Source organism: Penicillium arizonense (assembly GCF_001773325.1).
Source record: "Penicillium arizonense strain CBS 141311 chromosome Unknown PENARI_contig003, whole genome shotgun sequence".
Lineage (NCBI taxonomy): Eukaryota > Fungi > Ascomycota > Eurotiomycetes > Eurotiales > Aspergillaceae > Penicillium > Penicillium arizonense.
In genome coordinates this window covers 1,661,228-1,682,707 of record NW_019173280.1, presented here as the reverse complement: position 1 = coordinate 1,682,707, position 21,480 = coordinate 1,661,228, and the positions used below count along the sequence as shown (strand labels likewise).

At 51.5% G+C, this 21,480-nt stretch overlaps 7 protein-coding genes across 7 annotated transcripts; 3 read left to right on the top strand and 4 right to left on the bottom strand.

Moving 5' to 3' along the window:
* Nucleotides 1-130: 130 nt before the first annotated feature.
* On the bottom strand, nt 131-934 carry PENARI_c003G03913 (putative vesicle transport v-SNARE protein Gos1; the record flags this gene model as incomplete). Its single annotated transcript, XM_022628264.1, has 3 exons — nt 131-634; nt 702-815; nt 869-934. The coding sequence occupies 3 exons, from the start codon at nt 932-934 to the stop codon at nt 131-133; spliced, it is 684 nt and encodes a 227-aa protein (XP_022491374.1).
* Nucleotides 935-2,793: 1,859 nt separating this feature from the next.
* Nucleotides 2,794-5,845, bottom strand: PENARI_c003G08846 (mediator of RNA polymerase II transcription subunit 16; the record flags this gene model as incomplete). Its single annotated transcript, XM_022628614.1, has 11 exons — nt 2,794-2,831; nt 2,912-3,319; nt 3,380-3,511; nt 3,564-3,830; nt 3,888-3,998; nt 4,051-4,170; nt 4,225-4,444; nt 4,496-4,956; nt 5,006-5,249; nt 5,308-5,653; nt 5,703-5,845. 11 exons carry the CDS (start codon nt 5,843-5,845, stop codon nt 2,794-2,796), a joined length of 2,490 nt encoding a protein of 829 aa, XP_022491850.1.
* An 885-nt stretch (nt 5,846-6,730) lies between these two features.
* Nucleotides 6,731-8,511, top strand: PENARI_c003G03051 (putative SIR2 family histone deacetylase (Hst4); the record flags this gene model as incomplete). Its single annotated transcript, XM_022628204.1, has 2 exons — nt 6,731-7,052; nt 7,109-8,511. 2 exons carry the CDS (start codon nt 6,731-6,733, stop codon nt 8,509-8,511), a joined length of 1,725 nt encoding a protein of 574 aa, XP_022491516.1.
* Nucleotides 8,512-9,366: 855 nt separating this feature from the next.
* Nucleotides 9,367-10,547, bottom strand: cbfA (uncharacterized protein; the record flags this gene model as incomplete). The annotated part of the gene is made up of 3 exons (XM_022628498.1): nt 9,367-9,955; nt 10,169-10,287; nt 10,389-10,547. The coding sequence occupies 3 exons, from the start codon at nt 10,545-10,547 to the stop codon at nt 9,367-9,369; spliced, it is 867 nt and encodes a 288-aa protein (XP_022492033.1).
* Nucleotides 10,548-11,020: 473 nt separating this feature from the next.
* PENARI_c003G06014 (GNL3/Grn1 family GTP-binding protein) lies at nt 11,021-12,748 on the bottom strand (the record flags this gene model as incomplete). Its single annotated transcript, XM_022628418.1, has 3 exons — nt 11,021-12,520; nt 12,581-12,675; nt 12,736-12,748. The coding sequence occupies 3 exons, from the start codon at nt 12,746-12,748 to the stop codon at nt 11,021-11,023; spliced, it is 1,608 nt and encodes a 535-aa protein (XP_022491908.1).
* Nucleotides 12,749-13,129: 381 nt separating this feature from the next.
* PENARI_c003G08444 (HAD family hydrolase) lies at nt 13,130-14,062 on the top strand (the record flags this gene model as incomplete). Its single annotated transcript, XM_022628588.1, has 4 exons — nt 13,130-13,229; nt 13,297-13,318; nt 13,380-13,489; nt 13,581-14,062. 4 exons carry the CDS (start codon nt 13,130-13,132, stop codon nt 14,060-14,062), a joined length of 714 nt encoding a protein of 237 aa, XP_022492059.1.
* A 4,844-nt stretch (nt 14,063-18,906) lies between these two features.
* Nucleotides 18,907-21,068, top strand: PENARI_c003G07391 (homeobox domain-containing protein; the record flags this gene model as incomplete). Its single annotated transcript, XM_022628517.1, has 2 exons — nt 18,907-19,236; nt 19,290-21,068. The coding sequence occupies 2 exons, from the start codon at nt 18,907-18,909 to the stop codon at nt 21,066-21,068; spliced, it is 2,109 nt and encodes a 702-aa protein (XP_022492004.1).
* Between the last annotated feature and the right edge of the window lie 412 nt (nt 21,069-21,480).

Below are 21,480 nucleotides of genomic sequence, written 5' to 3'. Positions count from 1 at the left end.
CCGTCAAGAGGGATACTGAAATGCCCAAACCTGAACGCCTTGGTAACAAAAGTCCACTCGCTGGATAGCAGCAATCGACACGAGAACAATAAGATGGGACAGCGTACCCCCGCAATAATGATTCAATATATCACCGGAAGAACAGCAACATCAAGAAGCAGAATCCGATAAAGCATCCAAGGATGATAGCATCTCGCCTCTTCTTGTTTCCAATCTTGCCAATGAGATAGTTCATGCCGGGGACGTTACTGGCAGCACCGACAATACGCCGGTTGATGTTGGCAATGGTCTCACGCTGGACTCCGAAGTTCTCGTTGATGGCATACGCCTGGCTCAACACTCCGTCCATCATGTTGTGGCTGTTCTCAACTCGCCCCCGCTCCTCGAGCATGTACTCGGCCTCGGCGGCGGCGGGGTTGGATGCGCGGTAGGAATCAATGTCTGAGCGGACATTTGAGAGGAGGTTTGCGCGGTCGCGAGATTCGGCGATGGCGGAGGTTAGCCGTTGGAGCTCGCGGCGGTGGTCTTGGAGCACTTCGCGATGGCGGGAGACATTGTTCTGTTTCAGGGCGGAGGATGTGAGGGTGGCTTCTGAGTCGAGGAGTCGGGATAGTTGGGCAATGAGAGATTCACGCTGTGCGGAGAATAGTTAGCTGTCGCGGTTCTTTTTTTGGTAGCCTTACTGCTCGCTGTTGGCTTACTCTTTCGAGGAGGTCTTTCAACTGCGATTCGAGGCGCAGCTCTTCCTCGGTGGGTGTCTGTGGGGGCTTGGTGATAGAAGCGAATTGTGAGTAGGTGTGGAAGAGGTTCTCGGTCTATTGGTGGCGTCAGTCACATTCTATAGCGAGGTTCCTGAATATGTTGGTACCTGAGTCTCGAGCGACCGGGCTTGTTGCCGGAGCTGTGTCCACCCAGAGCCAGTAGAGGATGTCATGGCCGGTACAGAAGAGATGCGATAGAGGAGAGGAATTGACAGGGGTTCAAAACCGTTCAGAATTATTCTCCAAACCAACCGGTGCAAGGGCCGAGGTGCTACCACTACGTAAGTTGGCCATGACGGGGTAGAATCGTCTAACCGGATATAGTATATCGACGCCTCATACTCTAGGCACCACTATCAGGCATTATTCAGGCACAAAGTGCCACACACATCACGTGCCCGCTTAGTGTCGCAGAATTCGCTTAGCCCTAGTCCCACAACCAGTCGCAATTTGACCCTCGGACATCTTCAATTCTCAACGTCGACAACCCACACAAATCGCCGCCACTATGGTACGTGCTGCCAGGCAGAACCTCTGAATGCATGCTGATGAACCTCTCTTTTTTTATAGTCGTCCAAGGTCAAGGCCGGTCAGCTCTGGGGCAAGAACAAGGATGAGCTCGCCAAGCAGCTCGAGGAGTTGAAGCTGGAGCTCAACCAGCTCCGCGTTCAGAAGATCTCCAGCGGCGCTTCCACGAAGACCCAGAAGATGTGCGTATCCGACACCCCCCGGCTTTCTTTTTGTGCGAATGGATTTGGAGATTTGCGGGATGGAAACAATCGAATCCCGATCGGGACAACGAAACAAGAGGACTACACCATCAAATCACCAATGGGATCGATGAGGAAGAGATGGATACCGCGATTGCAATGGATCGAGACCGGGTTTATCAAAAGTCATCTGAACAGGTGCTGACTGGAATTTTTTCTTTTTTTTAGCGGCGAGGTTCGCAAGTCGATCGCTCGTGTCCTCACCGTCATCAACGCCAACCAGCGCGCCCAGCTGCGTCTGTTCTACAAGAACAAGAAGTACCTTCCCCTCGACCTCCGCCCCAAGCTCACCCGTGAGATCCGCCGCCGTCTCACCAAGCACGAGGCTACCCGCACCACCGTGCGTCAGCAGAAGCGCGCCACCCACTTCCCCCAGCGGAAGTACGCTGTTAAGGTATGATCATCTCGATCAGTCCTTGGTCATGAATTGGTGGAATAGTGATTGGATGTTGCATCTTATTCTGTTCTGTCAATTTTTTTCCCAAGGACATCGCCGCCATACGGACCGAACACAATACTGATTCATATTCTGCAGGCTTAAACGCAGAACTTGTTCGGATATGGAGTTTTGTGGGAAGACGTTGCTGGCCTTGGACACAAGCAGGACGTGACAGTGTGGACCCGAGAGCTTGTGGAGGGGTCGGTTTTCTCTTTTTTTTACATCCAAAAAATGGAATTTGATTATGTATCTAAATAGGATGCAAATCGACTCTTGACATGACATGACTTAGACATTTTCTTGCTTTGTTAAGGAACTTTGTGTGGTCAAGTTTTCCGTATTCCGTACTCAGGGATATGCTCCTACATACATCGTCTACATATTCGTATGTCGAGGACAAGCCCTATCAGGTCAAGGATATATATTGCCTTATGCATGTTGTCCATATAAAACGCCAATCTGGTTGTCCATTTTCACCCAACAGAACTCGGTTCATCCCCAGTCCCTACTCCAGACCCTTTATGTTTCAACCTCGTATGCTCTCTATTTGCGAGATACATCACACCAAAATTGCTTTCATCTATCAAACATTGACCTTCTTGTAACAAAAGACTAACTCTAGGCTCCATTCCCACTCCCATTCCCACCCCCAACATCCCCAGAATCAACCTCAAGAATCCACATCCCCCCACAAAGACAGGACCTCAACAACCCCAACTTAGCAGTCATTTTAAAAGAAAGCATAGACCTAGGCAAACTCGTATCCCCAGAAACCTCACAACACCTTGCACACCTCCTCTTTTTAAGCGGCGCAATCCGACCCTCACGGCCCAGCAAGAGAGGCGGCCTCAAAGGACACTTCTTCAAAATATCAACATCACGCTGTTTCCGATAGAGCGCGGTGCGAGAATCATTCCCAAAGCCCAACCAAGAATAATCACCCAGATAAATCGCCATGCGATTAATCTCCGTTTTCAGCGCCGGCACCGTCTGCCGCAGCAGCGTTGCCACGGCGGATATTAGGACCGGTGGGATGCGCGCGTTGACGAGCAGTTCTTTTTCTGAACCTGGTCTTTCAGCGTCGCCGAAGCCTGCGCCCTGGTAGGCGTGTTTCACGGCCGAGTCCACTCCCGCAAGGAATTTTTCGTAGACGTCTATCCGGACTGGGGAGGTTTCGAGGGCTTGGCATATTTCTGTGTAGTAGATTCGGCTGTCGCCGAAGAGGGAGGCTGGGTTTGCGCTTGCGAAGCCTGCCTGCACACCTCGGAGGCCGCGGCAGATGAAGCGGAGGAAGGCTCTTGACATGCTTGAGAGGAGGATTAGGAGGGGAAGGGAGATGGTTGTTTTCACTGGGGTGGTTTGGTTAGATTATTGTTTGGGGGATTTGTTGGGGGGTGGGTTGGGCGTACATTTCTGGGTGAATGCTTCTTGGTCGTTGAAGACGCTTTCGAAATCATCTGCCATGTCGAAGACTTCGTTTAGGAGCCAGTGGGAGAAATCCAATGTCCATTTTGCGTTACCCAAGACCAATCGTAGAACATCTTTTTGCTGTTAGCAGTTGATTACTGGTGTTGAAACGATGGTCTGGCTTACCTGGATCATGTGTCTCGGGCTGTACACCTTTGTTATACTGGAAGAAATAAGCAAATAGAACCGAGGAGTGTCGCAGTTGAAGAATAGCCCAGGGCACGGAGGACGCAAGGCTGCGGCGCTTGAGTCTTCCTTTATAGCCCAGCGCAGCCTGCAAACTGAGACAACGAGGGATGTACGGGTGGCTCATAAGTTTCTCTTGATCAGCAGTGAAGTTGCAATTGACCGGCAGTGCACGATACACCTCGCTGATGAATGTGGTTTGAGCCTCTTCGGGGGTGTCAGCGGAGTTCGGTGATCTAAATCGTGGCAAAACCATGCACTTACCTGGTGTCAGCTGCCGGAGAGCAACCATGAGAACGTCGTCTGTGTTGCATTCACTTCCACAGCCACGGCAGAATGCCACCGTCAAAGCAGCAACGGCGGCGGAGAATTTGGCTAGGCGTTTCGGTCAGTCCTGTCGATCTTACAGGTTCTGGGCAGCACATACTTTCGTCATAGAGTCCATCGGTTGATCCGAATGAATGCCCCATTACTCTCAGTTGCATCTGTCCGTCACTATCCAGCGTAACGGCAACGCAAGAGTTCGGCGAGAAAGCGATGTTGAGACCTAATGATGTCAATTCGCGCAATGGAAAGTAGGATGAATCAAGTCTCAACATACCAGATGTTTCTATTGGATACTGAAATCCCGCCTGGGCCAGACAGGTTACAGTGTTCGAGTCATCTATCCCATTAAACATTGCCATCGTCCTCGTGTCATAGCATGTTATTGAATTGTCATCGTGGGTGACGGCTAAGACTGTCCCATGTTCAATCAAATCGACCGAGACAACGTATTTATCACAATGGATATCATCCAGCCGGCGTAACTCCAATTTGGGCTAGGCATAAATCAGTCTCAATACAACAGACAAGAATCTCTGTCTACATACCTTCGCCTGGGCATTGCTCTTCTTCGATGTCACCTCATCAAACTTGGGATGAAGTGTCTGTGGTGCAGATTCCAAATGCCACCTGAGCATCACAGTTGGCGGACCTTGCTGCTCTTGATAATCCGGTATGGCATGGAGAGGTTTCGAGAAAACAGCAAGAATCCACGGATTGGCAGTGGATCCTTGGGGACTATCAACCTGTCCTGGCATGATCTCCAGCCGTGTCAATGAGTACACAGAGTTCATGAATGGGATAGACTGATCCGCATGCTCTGGGCCGCGGTTCACATCCAGTATATTGCCTGGCATATCCACCTTGCAGTGGATCAAGCGGAAACTGGGAACGGGTGGAGGCTGCTGTTTCCCCTGAGTGGGTTCCCACTGCGGTGGATTCCAGGTAATATGTACTCTGTACAGACACATCTTCTGGCACGCGGAGTACGTGGCGAGAAGGATCCCAGCTGCATCGATGTCAGTACTGCGATATAAATCTCCGGCGGGATAAGCTACCTTGTGTGGCGACCATGGAGGCATGTGTTAATAGCCTGTCCGAGTACCCTGTGTTTTTCAATTCGGCAGGAAGCTCGGCCCATGTGCTATTAGGGTTCTGATATATGAGCTTGATCTGGCCGGCTCTGGTCACACAGATCAAGGCGCCTTTGTTGGCTGGATGGAAGGGCCCAATTGGGCGTCTGCGGAAAGGAGTGTAGGCCCATCTCCCATTCACCTTCGCCGCTTGGTGAAATGCATGTATCTATATCGTGGTGTCAGAATTCGTTCCCTGGGAGATTGGGATGCAGAACACGACATACAAAACGTTGGGAATTCAACCACATCAAACCAACGACCTGGCTGCCATCATCACCTGATTCGAAAGACGCTTGGCGCAGAATTGAGAGGCTGTTCAAAGCAATTGAGATAGAATAGATGGATATGCGACCAGAGCAGTCCACAACGGCCAGTTCTGACCCGGTTTCATTCCATGATAAATGAGCCAGTTGGTTCCCATGGTGGGTCTCTAGTACTGTAGTGAGGGGTGTTTCTTTGCCTAGTTCCCATTTTCCATCTGAAGAACTGCACTGGAGATGGCGGATATTGACCCTGAGTCCGTCCTGAGAGATCGACGCAATGCAACCCATCCGGGACCATGCAATCTTGCTATCCGGTTGTTAGCTACCGTCACATACCTTTGGAATATTCAACTCACTGGCAACAGCCTAATAGGCGCATCTCATCCAGGCATTGTGCGAGTCCTTTGGTAGGAGAGGCGGCTGGCAAGCCCAATTCCAGGGAGTTGGACTCGCCAAAGAGATCGTCCACATTGATGCCCGTATCCATCATCAAGGGCATAATTTCTGTCGGACTATGTTCAAGACTTTTCAATCAGGTGATCAATATAGTCTACCCAGCATAGCTCTATAGAGTTCCCCAGCGCATTGAATATCAAATGGGCTTTATTATTTGGCTGGGAGGCGGTCAGGGTCCAGAACACAGCCTTTGCCCCTTTGCAAGAAACTTCACAATCGACGATGCCACCAAACACAGGATAGATCAGCTAGAGGTCCAATGTTCTCTATAGATCTGAACTAGAGATGCCGTCACGTCCTGGCAGGAGTCAACCCGGAGTGCTGAGTCAGCGCGTAGCCCTGCCAACGCGATCGGGCCAATCAGGCAATATCAGGTGACCCGCTATCAATTCCAGCGAATCACCACAACTTCAACGGTTCAATATCGAAGACAGCAAAACACTCAGATGCTGCGAGTGTGAAGTCCAGGATCCACAGGTTCGTGTGTGAGCAATTGTCGATATCTGTTTGATTCCATCCCTCGACAGAGTCCGCAGATCGCAATTCCTAACCGTTCCCCCCGTCTCTACCACACAACCACATTCCTTCACGGGGAATCTAAGCTCGCTTCGGGTCAAAACAAACGTGTGAGGAGCGGGCCAGGTCATTTTTTCCCTCTTATCGTTTCATTTTAACGCTCTCCTCCAACCCTGACCTCATCGTCCCTTTCTACACACCTCTACTCCTGCACATATCCCTCTTTTCTTTTTTTCTCCCTTTCCACATATTTATTCCTTACCCATGATTCATCCACTCGTCCTTTTCTTTGGTCTCTAACATAACCCGGAGCTATCCATTCGGTTTTTCTCCCCGACTATTTCTCCTGGGGGGGTGACATCCTTTTGACGCTCCTTGTTACGTGACCACATCACTCCTCTCCACCTTCATCATGGGTTACGACTTTGATGAGGTCTCCGAATGCTCGGACTTGAGCTCTCTCCCGTCATCTCGGGCATGCTCACCAGAACCTGCGGAACGCTACCCGACCCCATCATCCCAAGCTGAATCTGGCGCTGAGAGTTCTGCACGCCAAGCCCGTCCCGCAAAGAGGAGACGCAACCCCCTACCGAAAGAACGGACCACCCAATATCTCGATCTCTCTAAATGCCTCTATGAACAAAATGACCAGCACTATTTGCTCGTCCAGACCCTTCGCCACCAGAAGGATATTGTCGTCATCGCTGGTGCCGGCATTTCCACCGCCGCCGGTAGTAAGTTTCTGCAGATATTCTGCCACATGAGCTGCGCCTAACCTATAGATATATAGTTCCAGACTTCCGTTCCACAGATGGTCTCTTTAAATCTCTACAGAAGAAGCATAACCTAAAGGCTTCTGGCAAGCTTCTCTTCGATGCTGCTGTCTACCAGGATGACGCATTGACCCTACCCTTCCACGAAATGGTCCGGTCGCTGTCCGAGGAAGCTGCCAAGACTAAACCCACCGCCTTCCACGAGATGCTCGCCCGTCTAGGTACTGAGTCTCGCCTGAAACGACTGTACACCCAGAACATCGATGGCATTGAAACCTCCATGGGACCATTGGCCACCGAAGTCCCGCTTGATGTCAAGGGTGGCTGGCCGGTGACGATTCAATTGCACGGCAGTATTGAGAAGATGGTCTGCCAGAAGTGTCGCTTCCTCTGCGACTTCAATGGCGATATGTTCACAGAAGCAGACCCGCCCGCTTGCAAAGAATGCGAGGGTCACGATCAAGCTCGCCTCGCTACCGGTCAGCGGAGCCACGGAATTGGACGTATGCGCCCTCGGATCGTTCTCTACAACGAGCACAACCCCGACGAAGAGGCTATCACGTCGGTCATGAACTCCGATATCAAATCCCGCCCTCGTGTTCTCATCGTTGCTGGTACTAGCTTAAAGATCCCCGGAGTTCGCCGCCTTGTCAAGAGCTTGTGCGCGACAATTCGGAGTCGCAAGGACGGCGTGACAATGTTTATCAACAACGAACCGCCGAGCGGGAAGGAGTTCGATGACTGCTTTGACTTGATCGTCCAGGGCTCTTGTGATGAAGTGGCACGCCAGGCGAACCTGAAATCATGGACCTCGGAGGATATCAGCGAGTGCGCATACGAATCCTCCCCGGAGCCGATCCCCCAGCTCCAGAGCTCTCTTCGTGCTCCCACTATGGAATCCTTTGCAGTTGTCGTCACGCCGAAAAAACGACCCCGTACCGACTCTGGTCTTATCACACCTTCATCCAGTCAGGACGAGAAACCTGCGAAGAGACCCGCCACAAAGGCCACCAAGAAGGTCACAAATCCAGCCAGCAAGGGTCGCAGTATCAAGGAACTTCTCAAATCCACAAAGGCAGCTCCAGCCAAGGCCGCATCAAAGACTGCAGCGAAGAGCGCACCCAAGGCTGCCCAGAAAGCTGCTCCCAAATCTCGGGCCAAGGCAGCTGCCGCGCCAAAGAAGGGAGGCAAGGCCCCGGCCAAACCCAACGCTACTATCACCATGTTCAACCCCCGCGTCACGAAGAACTCCATCGCGGCTGGCACGACCGATACCAAGACCACAGGCAAAGCGATGTGCCCCGTCCCAGCCGGCGCGCCAAAGAACAACGGACCTCTCTTCAAGGTCACCAGACAATCCGGCAAAGCAGACATCAAACTCGACTTCGAGTCTCGTCCTCAGCCCGTGGCATCTTCCTAAATGTTCTCAACCCTCTCATGATCTCTTTGATTTTCTATCGACCGCATGTCATGACATGTTGCATGGTTATGGTGTACCGGCTTCCTTCTTCTCTTCTTTCTTGCTTTCTTCATCTTCTGGAACTCATTGGTTAACTTTCTCTTCTTCGGCTTTCGGTACTTGGTATACCCCTTACCATTTCTTCCGCCTTTTGTTTTCCCTTCTCCTTCTGGACTGTATTCTTACTTGCATCCCCTGCGTTTCCCCTCTGGGATGATGTTTGCTGTCCTTTTTTGAAAGATACCATTGATAGACAAGGGCTTCTTTTCTGCATCGGCTGGCTTAGGCGTTTCTTGAGGCTAGTTTTTTTCCGGCATATGATGCGGGGGTTTATTCATTCTGTTACTATTCTATTCTTCTTCGTCTTCTTCTTCTTCCTCGTCTCTTCTTCCTATTAGTTTTCTTTCCTCGTGTGGATTTGATTTTGCTTGGGGGTTCATATGTGGATTGTTTGGTTAGGATCCATCGCTTGAGCAGTTTCCAATACCGTGCTGGTATTGTATCATTTAATACATCTCCTCGGTTTCCCTGGACATAGCTTGTATGGTTGTTCCTTGTAGTAGGTGCAGTACTGGTCTTTGATGTAAGCTTCTCTTCTACGCAGTAGTTGTCCGGTCTACCAATTGCACATAATACGCAAACATATTGTCTATGAACTGCAGCATATTCGTCAATATCCAAATATATAAGCTCGGGACATGAAATCCATTGATCATTATGTATATAGTACAACAATAATATTTGTTTCTTTTCCCAGCAACTCTGACCCAATTTTGTTGGATGCACATAATCGCCATCCAGAACATTGAAACCAGTTCAACCAAGCCCAAGATCATCCCGCAACTGACTACCAGGCCCATCATCCTCCTCGTCCGTCTCCTCAGCATCAGGATCAAAAGGCCCCCTCCTAGCCCCAGGCTCGCGATCCAAATCCTCAACGACCTCAAGATCATCCTCAGGTCTGGGACGCGCATCTCCATCCCCTTCTTCCTCTTCCTCATCCTCTTCCTCTTCCTCCTCTTCATCTTCGTCTTCGACCTCTTCTTCCTGCGTCTCATCCCCATCATTATCTGCCCCAACACTAGCTCCAGCCCCGACACCAGCACCAGTGCCAGTTCCAGGGCCATCTCCATCCTCCCCATCGCGCTTCACCCTCTTAGCGGGGTTATCAACCATCTCCACATCCCCATCTCCATCCCCAGTAGCAACAGCAGAAACACCAGCCTCGGTATCAGCTACAACGCCATTCTCGGGCTTCTTAGGCTTGCGCTTCCCGGCTTTGATATCGGTATACGCTTCTAATTCTTGCTCGAGACGGCCGCGGAAGGAATCGAGTTCTAGCTCGGAGAGGGCGTTGAAGACGTCTGCTGGGGCGATTGTTCGTTTGAGGGTTGCATCGTTGGCGCTGGATATTTGTTGTTAGTTGGTCGTGTCTTTGTGGTATGTCTGGAGGATATGTATGTTCTTGACTCCTCTGTATATCATACAGAGCGTAGCATGTGTTGGAATGGAGAAGATGCTCTCAATAAAGAGAGAATAGGATAGGGTAGGGTATATCGAGAGTAGAGGAAAGGAAATAAAAGAGAAGAGATGGAGATCATACTGTGAAGACAAATACGAGACAAAAACCGTCGCCGCCTTTTGCATAGCTAGCACGGCATCCTTCTGGATAGTTGTATTCGGCGGGAGGACGGCCTTTGCGAGGCGGATTGTCAATGAGCGTGGGAGGAGATAATCCTATAAGACACAAGCAATATATCATGTTAGCCATGCCATACCATACCCAACCGCATAAATATGCCACAGGCAATGTATACTCCAGCTCAGGAACGGCTTACCTCAACGCTGACGCCAGCCTCAGCCCGCGCCTTCAACTGCTGTTCCGTCGCGAAAACGGGTTTATCTGGTTTATCTGTTTGTGGTGCCTGGGGTGACTGGAGGAGGGAGTCATCTGGGTCGGCTGGGGTTAGTGAGGAGGTTGATTTGCGTGGTGGCATTTTGGTGGTGGTTTGGCGTTGCGGGTTTGGTGAGGTGTGGTGAGGTGATCGCGAGGGATCGGGGGGTTGATTAGTCGTGCCCCTCGCTTATATTGACTTGGGATTGGGGGCTTTTGGTTCTTGTAGGTTGTTCGTTGAGTTTGAGGTTGGTGGGCTTTGATGTTCGAGGGTTACAAGGGGGCGCGCGAACGCGTTGGATTATTCGGGATGCGCGAGTGTGGAGGCTTGGCAGTTTTATACTTCCGACTACACTTGCGTCCTCGCACTGGGTGTATATATTCTACGAGGATTCATATTTACTACGTTTAGTTGGGTTCTGGACAATTCATTTTACTGGTGTTTTTGCACCTAATATTTTCAAGTCAAATCTAGGGAACGATGGAATGCCGACATAAACGCCCACTTTTTGGTATCCAGAAAGATATAATCAAATGAGATAATGACTTCGTAACACGAGCAGGGGATTATAGCCCTTACTCGGCCATCTCCTCATCCTCACCCTCGCCGTTGCCCCAAAGGCCCTCGATCTTGAACTCCTTGGCCCACTCCGTGACGACCTGGGCAGTGTCCGCACCGGGCTCCGCAGCAGCAGCGGCCGGGGCATCCGTCGAGGCGACGACGGACAGCGCGGGCGCGTTAGCCCAGCCCTGGATGCGACCATCTCTCCAGTCGTTGATGACAGTCATGGCGGCGCTCTCGATGTTGGGGATACCGCCCTTTCCAAGACGGCCGCGCTTGCGGGCCACCTGGACTAGGAAGTCGGTGGTCTTATCGCCGTTGCTGGGGAGGAGAGCGTTGATGCCGTACAGGTCGAGCATCTTCTGGATGAGGTTCTCTGAGCTGGATAGACGCCTCATCAGGAGGTTGACCGCGGGGATGGGGTCCTCGATCTGCTTAGGAGGGATGGCGTTGAGGAGGATGAGGCGAGCCTGCTCTTCGACCTTCTTGCTCTTCTTGCTGGTCTTGTCGCTGGCGGTGGGGAAAACGATTCCGGGGGAGTCGATCAGCTTCAGCTTGTTGTCCAGCTTGACCTCACGGAGGTTGGTGGTCACGCCGGCCTCGGCGCCGGTAGGGCAAGCATTGCTTGAGCCCTTGTTCAGGCGTGCAGTGAGGGCATTAATCACGGAGGACTTGCCGACGTTGGGGTATCCAATGACACCGACGGAGATGGAGCGCTTCAGCTGCTTGCTGCCGGCGTATGACTTGAGGGCGCGGAAGAGCGTATCAGAGGTGCCCTTAACGGTCAACTGCTTGTGGTCGAAGCTGTGTGCGGTGCCAGAGCCGCTGGTAGCCTTGAGAGGGAGAGTGGGGAAGTAACGGCGCAGGTGGATCAACCAGGCCTTGAGAACTGGGGGAGGGACCAGGTCGATCTTGTTCAAGATGAGGATCAAGCGCTTGGAGCCACCGTCGGCGGCCATAATCTCGCGCTCGACGTCCTTGGAGCGGGTTCCCTCGGGGTCACGGGCATCAAGCACGTACAACACGACATCAGCGTTGTCAGTAACCTGCTTGAAGACCTTGTCGAATTGACGCCGTGAGCTCTCCTTGGAGAATGACTTTGCTGTGACCAGAGGTGGGGCATCGTCGATCACGGCGCCGCCCTCCTCATCATCCTCGTCCATCTCATCGTCGTCGTCCTCATCCTCATCCATATCCTCATCGTCGCTCTCATTCTCATCATATTCCGCGGCGCGAGCCCGTGCCGAGGCGAGAAGGGCAGCCATAGGGTTTGAGTCGTTGCCATCGCCGTCCATATCCTCATCCAGCATATCGTCCTCGTTGATTTCGACACCATGGTTGTCCTGTGCGGGGAGGCCTTCTGCCTTGCGAGCGCGTGCCTCCTCACGAATACGCTGTTGCTCCTCTGCCTTCATGCGCTTCCGCTCTTCTATTTCATGGAGGAGCTTGTCCTTGTGGGGGAAGAGATTAGGAATGCCGGGGTCCTTCTTGATCTTAGACCGCCATTCTGGGTTCTACAAAGAAGAGAGTCAGATGTTGTCAATTAAGCAGTAGATGATTTTGCGTGATGATACCTTCTTCGCGAGCTTTCTCTGCTTCTTCGCCTTCGCAACCGAGGCCTTCTCAATCTTGTGCCTGAGGCGGACGGGCGTCCGCTTGGAATGCTTGCCTGTATGCCATTAGTATTTGTTCAAAACTCCATGAGCAAGTAGCAACAAGTGTATCTCACCGAGTTTGACCATTTTTAATGCACGTCTTTGTATATCGCAAAAAAGTGCACAGCAAACCCTCAAAGTCCGTCTGCTACGGGGAATAGAAAAAGTTGAGCGCCAAGATTTCCACAGCCGATAAGCGGATTATCTGCTGGGCCGATCTCCGAGTATAGTTATGACTCAGCGTGCGGGTCGATTGCCGAATTGGGGAAGAAGCCGGAGGCAGCGGACAAGAAACATACGACACGTTGCCAATGAACTGTTCTTGACATATCAGTGGCGAGGTCGTTGACAGATTAAGACGCCCTTGAATCAATTCCCGGGGGGCGGAAATTTCTCCCTCTTGATTCCATCTTCATTCCATCTTTCGTGCATATCTACTGTACACTCCCCGCATCACCCGTCCCCGCCATGTCATCAGCAAGAGGATCCTTCTCTGCGCCTGCGCAGGTCCACGAATTCGATGGAGTCCTCTCTGACTTTGACGGCACGATTATCGATTCCACAGATGGTACGCAATCCCTATTCTAAGCCCTCCGAAGCAATTGAAGCGAATGCTAACCATCTGTCCTGAACAGCAATTGTGAAGCATTGGCACGAGTTAGTGACAAACGAACCCCATACACACTCGAGACCACCATCTAACACCTCTTCCTTTCAGAATCGGCACCGAGCTAGGTGTCGACCCCAAGACTATCCTGGCGACCTCTCATGGCCGCCGCAGCATTGACACTATGGCACTATATGACCAAACCAAGGCCAACTGGGATTGTGAGTCTACGCCTACACCAAATTTACACCTACACCTACACCTGGTCAACGTCTACATACCCCGCTGCGAAGAAAACTAACACCACCCCAGACGTAAACCACGTCGAAGGTCAAATCCCCAAGAAATACGGCTCAGACGCCGTCGAAATCCCAGGCGGCCGCGACCTCCTCTCAGCTCTGGAAACCACCAATGCGCGCTGGGGTGTAGTAACATCCGGCACGCGCGCCCTGATCGACGGCTGGCTGGAAGTTCTCGGCCTCACACACCCGAAGATGCTGGTAGTCGCCGAAGACGTGCCACTAGGCAAACCCGACCCCCGCTGCTACCTCCTCGGCGCGAAGAAGCTCGGGCTCGAAGAGTCCAAGTCTATTGTTGTGCTTGAGGATGCGCCGTCTGGGATTAAGGCTGGTAAGGCGGCTGGGTATAAGGTTATTGCGTTAAGTACTACGCATTCGCTGGAGAAGTTGAAGGAGGCTGGTGCGGATTGGATTGTGCAGGATTTGAGGAGTCTTTCTGTTGTTAGTGTTGAGGGTGGGAAGGTCAAGATTGAAATCCGGGATGCCTTGCAATAGGCTTAGGCTTTGCCTTGCATTGGGATGTATGATTGACTTTGGGTTTTCGAGGTTGAGGTTGGTGGTTGGCGTGGGCTGCATGGGGACAGGGGGTGTGCAGGCCGCGTCTCAACGGGCTTTTCGGAGTTGGGTTACACAACATAGAACAGGTCTTTGATCTAGATAAACGTGCACTACATACCGTGTTTTTTACAGGGTACATTTCCATTTCTCAGAAGTGATGATCGTAGTTTTGCGCATACATGTACATATACTTTCTTGACACCCCGTTTCCAAAGGGTAGACCTAACATCCAGATCAAGCATACAGTGAGCATGATCACCCCTCGTTCGTATTAAGCAGCCAGAACCAGGATCCCTCAGCTCCGGCTGCAACGTACATACGTGTGGTGGCGTAGGAACAACAAAACAAAGCCCAGCTCTAGAGCCCGAAATCTGCATTGTCTCGGGGAATGATATAGCTAACCCCGACGCCGATTGGCCCGGACCCTTCTAGACAGGGCTGGATGGTTCCCGACTCTCAAGCGCCATATCCTGAAACAGGACACAAAGTTTTCCGGTGGCTTACCTGGGTATATATATGTGTGATGAGGGTATGTAAGGTGCAACAAGGTGCAGCGTACATGTACAGAACTGCAGACAGGACAGGATAGGACAGGACGGAACGGGACGCGTACAGTATGTGGCATATACGCCATGTGCAGATTCTCCAAAGGAGATCCCCGAAACTGTGCAGAGCAAGCAGGAAGTAGCAAGCAGCATGAGCAAGCAAAGAGCAAACCGGCGTCGCCTTGCTGGGTTTATACAGTAGTCTACATACTACACTGTACGATGAGCAAAACCACGCGAGAAATAATAGATAAAGGAACTGGCCACCTGCCAGTCCTTCAGTCCTTCAGTCCAAATGGGAGCTGGATAGCTGTAGCTATAGCTGTAGGATACTTGGATACAGCACACTGATAAGGTTATACCAGAGCTTGTTATGTGACAGCCATGCATGCAGAGAGCTGTCAGCTACTAGCTACCAGAAAGGAAAGTTGATTGACAGCGAAGCTTGAGTAGGTGCATAGGTACGGCATGGGTGACAGGCCGGGGCTCTTCTACTGTATCTCTACTTCTACAGTAACGTTATACAGTATCCAGTAACTTATCTAGTACCGTATAAGTAGACGTACAGGGTACAGGATTCAACTGCAGCTAAAAGCATCCTTGCAGGTAGGGACGGGTGAATAACACGAAAGCCGGATTTGATCGGGACCAGTGGGCACGGCTGGACTGCATGTACAATGTAGGTGTATGTAGGTGTGCTATCTGAGAGCCTATCAACTTAATAAGGCTACAAACGACAGTTCATGCACACTTGAGCCTTAGGCGGATCTTGAATTGGGCTGTAACTGTAGACTCGGAAATTGTCGCCACGGGGATGAGGTGGTTTAAGTAAGAGGTTGGGGTTAGGTCGGTTGGATTGTAGATGCATGTAGATGTAGATTAAGTTACATGTTACTGAGAAGCCGAGACAAGACGACACCGAACGAAACGAAACGCTCGAGCTCACGAGGATAAGTAGTGCCGGTGAGGTTTGTTCCCGACGTGCGTTGACAGGATTGTCTTTTTATTGGTGGACCTTGAGTTTTTTTTTGTGTTTGTGTTTCGCGGATCGAACACCTCTTCCCCGGCAGAGGAAGCTCGGGACGAGAACATTTCTGCTTTGTACCAATGGACAGGCCCGGTGAAAGAGAGAGAGAGGTACAGTATGCAAGGGGGTGCAGGCTGCGCACGGGTGGGAGAGTGCAGAGTCAAACTTACATTGTCACAGTTCCAAAAAGTCGTCTCCAATCTGGGAACGGTTTTCGCGCACGAACTGCGAACTGCTGGAGAAGTGTGATGAACTGGACTGCAATCTCGTCACATATGCAACACGAATGGGTCTTCCCACTTTCGATTTGGGCTGCAGCATCGAGATGCACCTGAACGGGCTCGAGGCTCGAGACTCCGTGACAATACAAGGGATAATTTGGACACCGCCACTCAGGTGCGCCACAAGGGGGTGGGGGGCTGAGTTGATATGTCATAAAGAGCTTTACACTACGAGTCTCTTTGTCCAGCCCAGCCAGCTCAGCCACCAAAATACTCCGAAACCACTTTACGGAGCACAGGCAACAGGAAATTGTGCATGGAGATCGATTTGTAAGTCGATCATTTGGTCTGAGACAGAGGGGGATGTGCTGTCACACCGTCGATCGACTAGTACAGATGGGGTAGTGGTAACTCGGGAATTTCTTTTCTTTTTCTCCTTTTTACTCTCCGGGCAGGATTTGAGATTCCCAGCGCAACGGTTCACCTCAGATCCAATAGTCGGATGGAGTCGAGGGATCCGTGCGAACTGCATGATCTACCCAGGGGTGGCAGATCCCCTTAGATCTGTGCTACCCATTGTTACATGTACGTGAATGTACAAGTAACGTGCACGAGGATATCAGGGATCCTCCGTCAGGCGAATATCAAAATGGTCCACACCCCGTTGCTCCGACCTGGTGTTGACCATGACCATGATTCTTGAGACATGTATGAGTTGGAGCGGGGATGACAAGTAAGATGCCAAGCCAGCATTGACGCTCTATTCCGACGAGGCTCGTTCTCGGAAAGTGACGATCAGGCCTGATAGGCGCCGTGCTGCACCTGAAGCTTGAATCGGAACAGTGATTATCGCCGTCACACACGGCACTTGACTCTGCGGAGCGTGAGAGCACGCCATTCGTGACAACAAAGTTTGTGCCGAGCTGAGGGCCACGTTTTGTGCCATGATCGACGTGGAGCCAGTCACAAAGGCGGACTTGAGTTTTTCTTCAGCGAGGAAGATGGATGGGCGTTCATCCTGGCACCTCCACTGTCAATCAACCCGATCTGGATTGGCTGATCAGCCTTGGATGGAGCGTTGGCAGCTGTTCGGGCCCGATCATCGTCCGGAGCAGAAAAGGAGGTCGATCACTTGGATGGGGAGGGGTAGGGGGGATATTCATGTGGGTTTGGTCCGCTGAACCGCGTCGTTATTGTATGGTTCTCTATCTAACTAACGTGCCGAAGTACGAGTTGGGCTTTGTGATATCCTATCACCGTTGACGGTGAGATCATTCGAGGACCTCCCGACTCCATAGTTTTGACTTCGTTGCCTATCTTGAACGTTTTGCTGTCAATAGTTCTGAGGAGCTTGCGGTAAAGCCTTCATGTTCCATGGTACTGGTTTTTCATATACTCTGCCGAGCAGAGTGGATGTACAAAATACGGAGACAGTATATACAGTACCACCACCTCTACACTGTACGGAGTAACGAAGGGGCAGGTCCATGTCCACTCCACTGCTGTACATGTATGTCCGGGTGCCCGGAACCAGTGCAGTGATCTCCTTTTAGTGCATTAAGGGGGAAAAAGTTCAAACCCCTCGTGACGTGCTTGCATGGAGCCTCTAATTCTAAGACGTTTAGCGCTGAACAGGGGCCAACCAGGTTCCCGGGAAATCACAGAGACCGGATAATAGAGCCTGAATCCGAGTAAGAATGAGAGGGCTGAAAAATAAATTAAAAAAGCTCGGCAGATCCTTGAAGTGATCGACAGGATCTGTCGACTATTGATGTTTAGCGGTCTTGGCTGACTGCCATGCGTCCTCACTAGGTTCGATTCGTGCTAGCGGAAAGGGGGGAAATGTTCAGACACGGGGAAACAGATAGCTTGACACAAGTGTGCTTCAGAAATCAATAGTGTGACAAGACATCATTGTACATAAGGATAGTCCAAGCTTAGTAGATCGGCTGACCCAGTAGACCGGAAGAAGAATGCCCAATGTAAGTCTGTGTGTGCCGGGGAAGTGGGATTAGCCACTTAGCCGAGCCCTCACATAGCCCTGAGTTATTCTAAGCAACATAGTATACCTGAGATGAATATATCCAGCCAAATACACTAATGCAGGAACTTACACGGATTACGACCCTGCAGATATAACGCCAATGTCTGATAGGTGAATCTCGCTTGGTTCCGTGGAACGCGGATTCGTTCCCGAGTCTCCGCACTTTTCAACCTTGGATCACTTGTTTACACAGTAGTATGCCCATGTGGACATTGTAGAGTAAGTGAACAGTTGATTAACTTATACTGTAAGTAGGGAGTAAGTTGTTACAGTATGGTACTCATGTAGTTGGGGCTTGGCTTGGCTGTCAAATGTGACTCTGTACAAGCCGCCACCCCCTACTCCGCCAATACGGGTCCGTATCTTTCCTAATTGGGGTCGATCCCAGATCTGAGAATTCGGATCTCTATTCTTTTCTTTTCTTTCTTTCTTTTTATTTTATTCAATTAAAATTCAACTAAATTCCCTTTTGTCATTCTAGAAATAATCACGGAGCAGAGTATATGTATTCTTATTATAACATCGCATCCTCCTGTATCTCGCACACAGACCTTTCTTCTTACCACCCGTTACCGGACGATACCCGCTCATCGCCCAATTAAACCTCGTGATCAGACGTCACTGTACCGCCCCTTACCAGATCCCCCCAGCTCTCTCCATCTTCCTTTTCCTCTCACTTTCTTTTTCACTTCTTTGCTTTTTCGTTCACACTCTCTTTTTGTTACCGACCCAAGTCTCTCCTTAACACCGGGTTCTATCACAGTCTCTCTTTTCTTTTTCGTGTGATTCGACCTACTGCCACTCCTTTACCTGTACAGGGTTCTTTCCCACGTCGCATTCCGACCTTCCACTTCATGATATAGACCTCTTACCTCGAAGCTGCCACTTTCTCGTGCGCGACCTTCTACACTTTCTTTCGATCCTTTCTTAATTACCTCATCACCATGAGTTATATCCACCCCTCATGGAACTACCAGGGCCACCAGGGTATCCCGATGGACCAACACATGGCATATGACCCCTCGATGGTGCCTCCCCCGATGATGCACCCTATTGACGGCTACATGTACCCTCACCCGCCAATGGAGATGATGGATTACTACCACCAACCAATTATGGACTACGACGAATACACGGAGAACCTGTCGCGGCCACGGTTGACCAAGGAACAAGTCGAGACTCTCGAGGCCCAATTTCAGGCTCACCCCAAGCCAAGCAGCAACGTCAAGCGTCAACTGGCGGCTCAGACAAATCTGAGCCTGCCTCGCGTTGCGGTACGTACTAAGGACCCTGTGGACTGTGATCGGAAAACTAACGTCGTCTGCAGAACTGGTTCCAAAATCGTCGCGCAAAGGCCAAGCAACAGAAACGCCAGGAGGAATTCGAAAAAATGACAAAGGCCAAGGCCGAGGCCGAGGAGGCTGCCCGCCGGAAATCAGAGACCTTGGACCAGTTGTCCGAGTCTCGCAAAGGATCCATCGCCCAGGAGGAGGACAAATCTGCTACCCCCAAGCCAACGCCCTCATCGGGCCATGCCAAGACAGATTCCACAGCCAGCCGCTCCAAGCACCACAAGACAAAGAGCGAGTCGGCGCGAGAGGCAACCTTCGCGTCCTTGCAGCGGGCGCTGAACGCCGCCTGTGCCGCCAGGGATCGGTTTGGTCGCCGGATCAACCCTCGGGCCAAGAACGAGCCTACCCCCGAGGAAGAGCCTGTGTCTCCAGGCTCAATGCCACCGCCCAAGTCTGCTACCCCCCATGACAATGGTCTCTCCAACATCAATTCTTCCTTTTCGGGCTGGTCTGATATCAAGGAAGAACCAGTGTGGGAGTCAGGCGAGCATAATCAAAATATCGGATACACCTCGGCAGAGCAGACCTCGTATTCTGCTCCCCAACCGTTGGCCGAGATGCCAGGGTCTTCCCATGCCGTGCAACATAATGTGGACGCATACTCAAGTCACCTGCCCCCTCATACGGAAGAGTGGTCCGAAGACAGGGATGGATCTGATCCCAACCTTGTCTACGGCAACATGCAGTACCCGATGTCCATGCAAGCCCCAGATATCTCAGTATCTCGCCGAGAGTCGTCTAATGCGCTGACCACTTCCCTGGAGGGCATCGGAATCTGCACTGGTCAATCCGGGCTGCCTGAGTCTGTCAATCGGGTCGAGGGAGGATGGAAGGAACCGGGCAAGGAGTTGGATATCGCTGCTCGACGCAAGCGCCCCCGTCCTGCTGCTATTGGCACTTCCGGTACTCGTGGTCTCGCCAACTCGACTTCCATGTCCGCGCTCTCGCCTAATTCCCGCATCCCTAGCTCCGGTGCCGGCAACTCCATGAGACATTCCAAGTCGACTCAGAGTCTCAACTCGCGGTACGCCGGTGTGCGCAAGGCTTCTGCTGCCCAGCGATCCCCTCTTAACTTTACCTTTGCCGAGTCTGGGTCCCTCAAAAAGGCCGAGAAAATGCTACGTCCCTCAGTCTCGACTACGACCCTGGCTCCCCCGACTCCCTTGACTCCGCAAGATCTCCAGCACTTCATGCCTGCCTCTCCGACGGACAGCAATTACTGCATGTCAGCTCGCTCCACCACTCAGTTCTTCCCTACCTCTCAACCCATGCAAGTGAACATTGCCTCCCCTCCCACCACGCCGCTGGACATCTACTCTCCCTTCCCCTACCAAAACGTGGCTCCGCCGATGTCGGCCCCGGCCCATGTCTCCTCCTTTCCTGAATATGTCGCCTGCGGTGAGCCGGTTCCCATGACAGCCCGCAGTTGGGCCGACACCGCTTCCATCTCCTCGCCCGAGTTCTCGGCCGGTCTCCAAGTTCCCCATTCAAGCACTGTCTCGCCCATGGGCTACGACGCGACCACCGATCACACTGGGCAGTTCGGCATGGAGCCAGTCTCTGGCTCCCCACCCTTGATCTACTCGATCGACGCCGACATGCCCACCTCGGGCGAGCTCGCCGAGAAGCGGGCCGACTTTATGATGCACGAATACCCGGAGCATGATGGCCACTACAATGGCCATTTGCCGATGCAAAAGCCCAAGGCCTACACGTTTGCAAACAACACGACGCCAAGTAACTACCCATCCTGAGAGACTATTGACCTCTGATGGATGTATGAGAAATGTGCGACTGGTGTTTGGTCCAGGACGAGTTCACTACGCATAAAATCACCGCTTGTTTATCCTCCCCAACCCCTCTTTCTCTTTCCAACACTCTACGGAGTAGCACTGTCACTTTACGTCTCCTATATACTCTTCTCTGTTCGTGTTTCTTTATTTGGGGTGGTACCACCGGAATTTTTTACATATTTGGAGCATTCCTTGCATGTTGTTTATTGGCCTGGGATTATACTTACTTTTTTGGTGTCTGATACGACCTTTTAATTTCCGCCGAGCTCACGCTCGAGACTTCTTTTCGTTTATTTTTCAGGATTTGTTCGGCCCAGAATTGGTGGGCCTTGGATTTGGATTTGCATATGGCAGCACTTGGTTATTTATTTCG